This window comes from Montipora capricornis, chromosome 4 (assembly GCF_036669925.1).
Source record: "Montipora capricornis isolate CH-2021 chromosome 4, ASM3666992v2, whole genome shotgun sequence".
Lineage (NCBI taxonomy): Eukaryota > Metazoa > Cnidaria > Anthozoa > Scleractinia > Acroporidae > Montipora > Montipora capricornis.
In genome coordinates this window covers 29,911,967-29,913,864 of record NC_090886.1, presented here as the reverse complement: position 1 = coordinate 29,913,864, position 1,898 = coordinate 29,911,967, and the positions used below count along the sequence as shown (strand labels likewise).

The 1,898-nt window shown below is 50.3% G+C and overlaps 1 protein-coding gene across 1 annotated transcript; it reads right to left on the bottom strand.

Annotated features, from left to right (window-relative positions):
- Positions 1-432: 432 nt before the first annotated feature.
- On the bottom strand, positions 433-774 carry LOC138046496 (uncharacterized). The gene has a single exon (XM_068893123.1). It carries the CDS (start codon positions 772-774, stop codon positions 433-435), a length of 342 nt encoding a protein of 113 aa, XP_068749224.1.
- Between the last annotated feature and the right edge of the window lie 1,124 nt (positions 775-1,898).

The window sequence follows — 1,898 nt, the reverse complement described above, 5'->3', positions numbered from 1 at the left end:
ACAGCAACTCTCTCAAATGGTTCGAAAGTCACCTCAGCGGAAGGTATCAGAAGGTAAACTGCAGTTTCTTTGGATTGAACTTAATCCCGTTCATTCTTGCCGTTTCAAACAGCCTGAATAGGTTAACATCATGGTCCTTTGAATCTACACCTCGCCTTAGGATATCATCCACGCATCCGGGAACTGCATTCAGTCTCTCTTGAAACACATCTGCACTGACTTTTAGACCAAACAGGCATCTGAAGCACTTACACATTCCCTACTGTGTGTTGGAAGTTGTCAATAGTGAGCTTTCAGAGTTTAACCCCATCATCCAGTATCCAGACTTGGCATCGTGAAGTAATCTGAGCCGTAGAGGTTCGGCACCAACCTCATAAATCATCTTTGTGTGCCACTGCTTCCTTTTAATGCTTGCGCTGAGGTCCTTTGGATCTAGCGGAACCCTCCCTTCGAGAGTAGCGTGCGGAGCTCGTTCACTAGACCAATGGCTTCGGTTTCGGATGGAACTGACTTGAGGCAGTCGTCGACGTAGAAGTTGTCCTTGACGCTGTCAACCGCTTCCTTGCTAAATTCTTCGCAATTGTCTTCTGTGGTTTGCCAGAGACGGAAGTTAGCACAGCTTGGTGATGATGTGGCACCGAAGAGATGCACCATCATCTGATATTCTTCTGGTTCACTGTTCAAGTCATTGTTTGGCCACCAAAGGAACCGAAGAGCGTCACAATCGTTAGGACTGACACGTACTTGGTGAAACATTGACTCTACGTCGGCCATAAGAGCAACAGGTTCCTATCGGAAGCGTGTCAGAACGCCAACCAGGTTGTTTGTAAGGTCAGGTCCCTGAAGAAGTTGGTCATTAAGTGATGTACCCCGGTATTTTGCTGCGCAGTCGAAAACGACACGGACTTTGCCCGGCTTGTTCGCATTAAGGACGGGATGGTGAGGTAGGTACTACACTGTGCCAACAGGACGGTCTAGCCGGTCTCCTGGCACCTTGAATTGGTCTCCATCGAACGTCTGCACCCCAGCGTGAGGTAACGTTAGTGTTAGGGACAGTTGTTGATGCTGTCCCAGTAGCTGTTGCAGCTGTTGGTCGCGGTATTGCTGCATATACATAAGCTGCTCGTTGTGCCGTTGTTGTTGTCGCTGGATGTCGATCATATCTCGCACGAATTTATCCCCAACGTCTGAAGTACCCGGAGATAGACTTCGCTCTTGTTTTATACCCTCATGATCCACGTGGTGGTCATTGAGCTCGGGTTTAAGTGGGATTACAGGTGACCACGCAGTTCCTTGAGGTGAGACGATCTTTGGCTTGCTACCAGGTTGATTGATTACTGCTGGATCTGGTTGAAGTTGTTCCGGTCTCCTTGGCCTTTGCGGAACCTTGATGAGGCCCGGAGTGGCCTGCGCGCTTTCTGAGAATTGGTCTGAGGCACGAAGCACTGATGGGCGTGGCTGACTAGGAGGCGAGAACGGTGAGAGGTCCTGTTTCTGCGTAGGGAATGGCTGTTGAAAGTAATGGTCTCGTTGTTCAGCCACAGCGTAGATGCACTCTTCAGCCTCCATCTTAGCAATTTCGGTCTGGAGCTGGAGTTGTTGTTTGCGTTGTTCGAGGCGCAATCTGGCCTCTTCTTGCTGCTGCTTTAGCCTCAACTCTTCTTCCTGCAAACTTTGTTGCTGGCGCAGAGCGGCTGCCTCGGCGGTTAACAATGCTCTTTTCGCCACTGCAATTGTTCGAGGACTGGCGGCTGACGATCCGGCTTCCGAAGAGCGCAGACTTGTATGCGACGATTTGGAACGCGATGTGCGTGTGCGGGATCTGGTCCCAGTATTGCTGACAGCGTCATACGGGTTTATTTCACTTTCCGCTCTTGAGGACCACTCGAGTGTCCGTT

Excerpts from the sequence above, each read along its gene's own strand:
- LOC138046496 (XM_068893123.1), bottom strand. The coding sequence starts at position 774 with ATGGCCGACGTAGAGTCAATGTTTCACCAAGTACGTGTCAGTCCTAAC.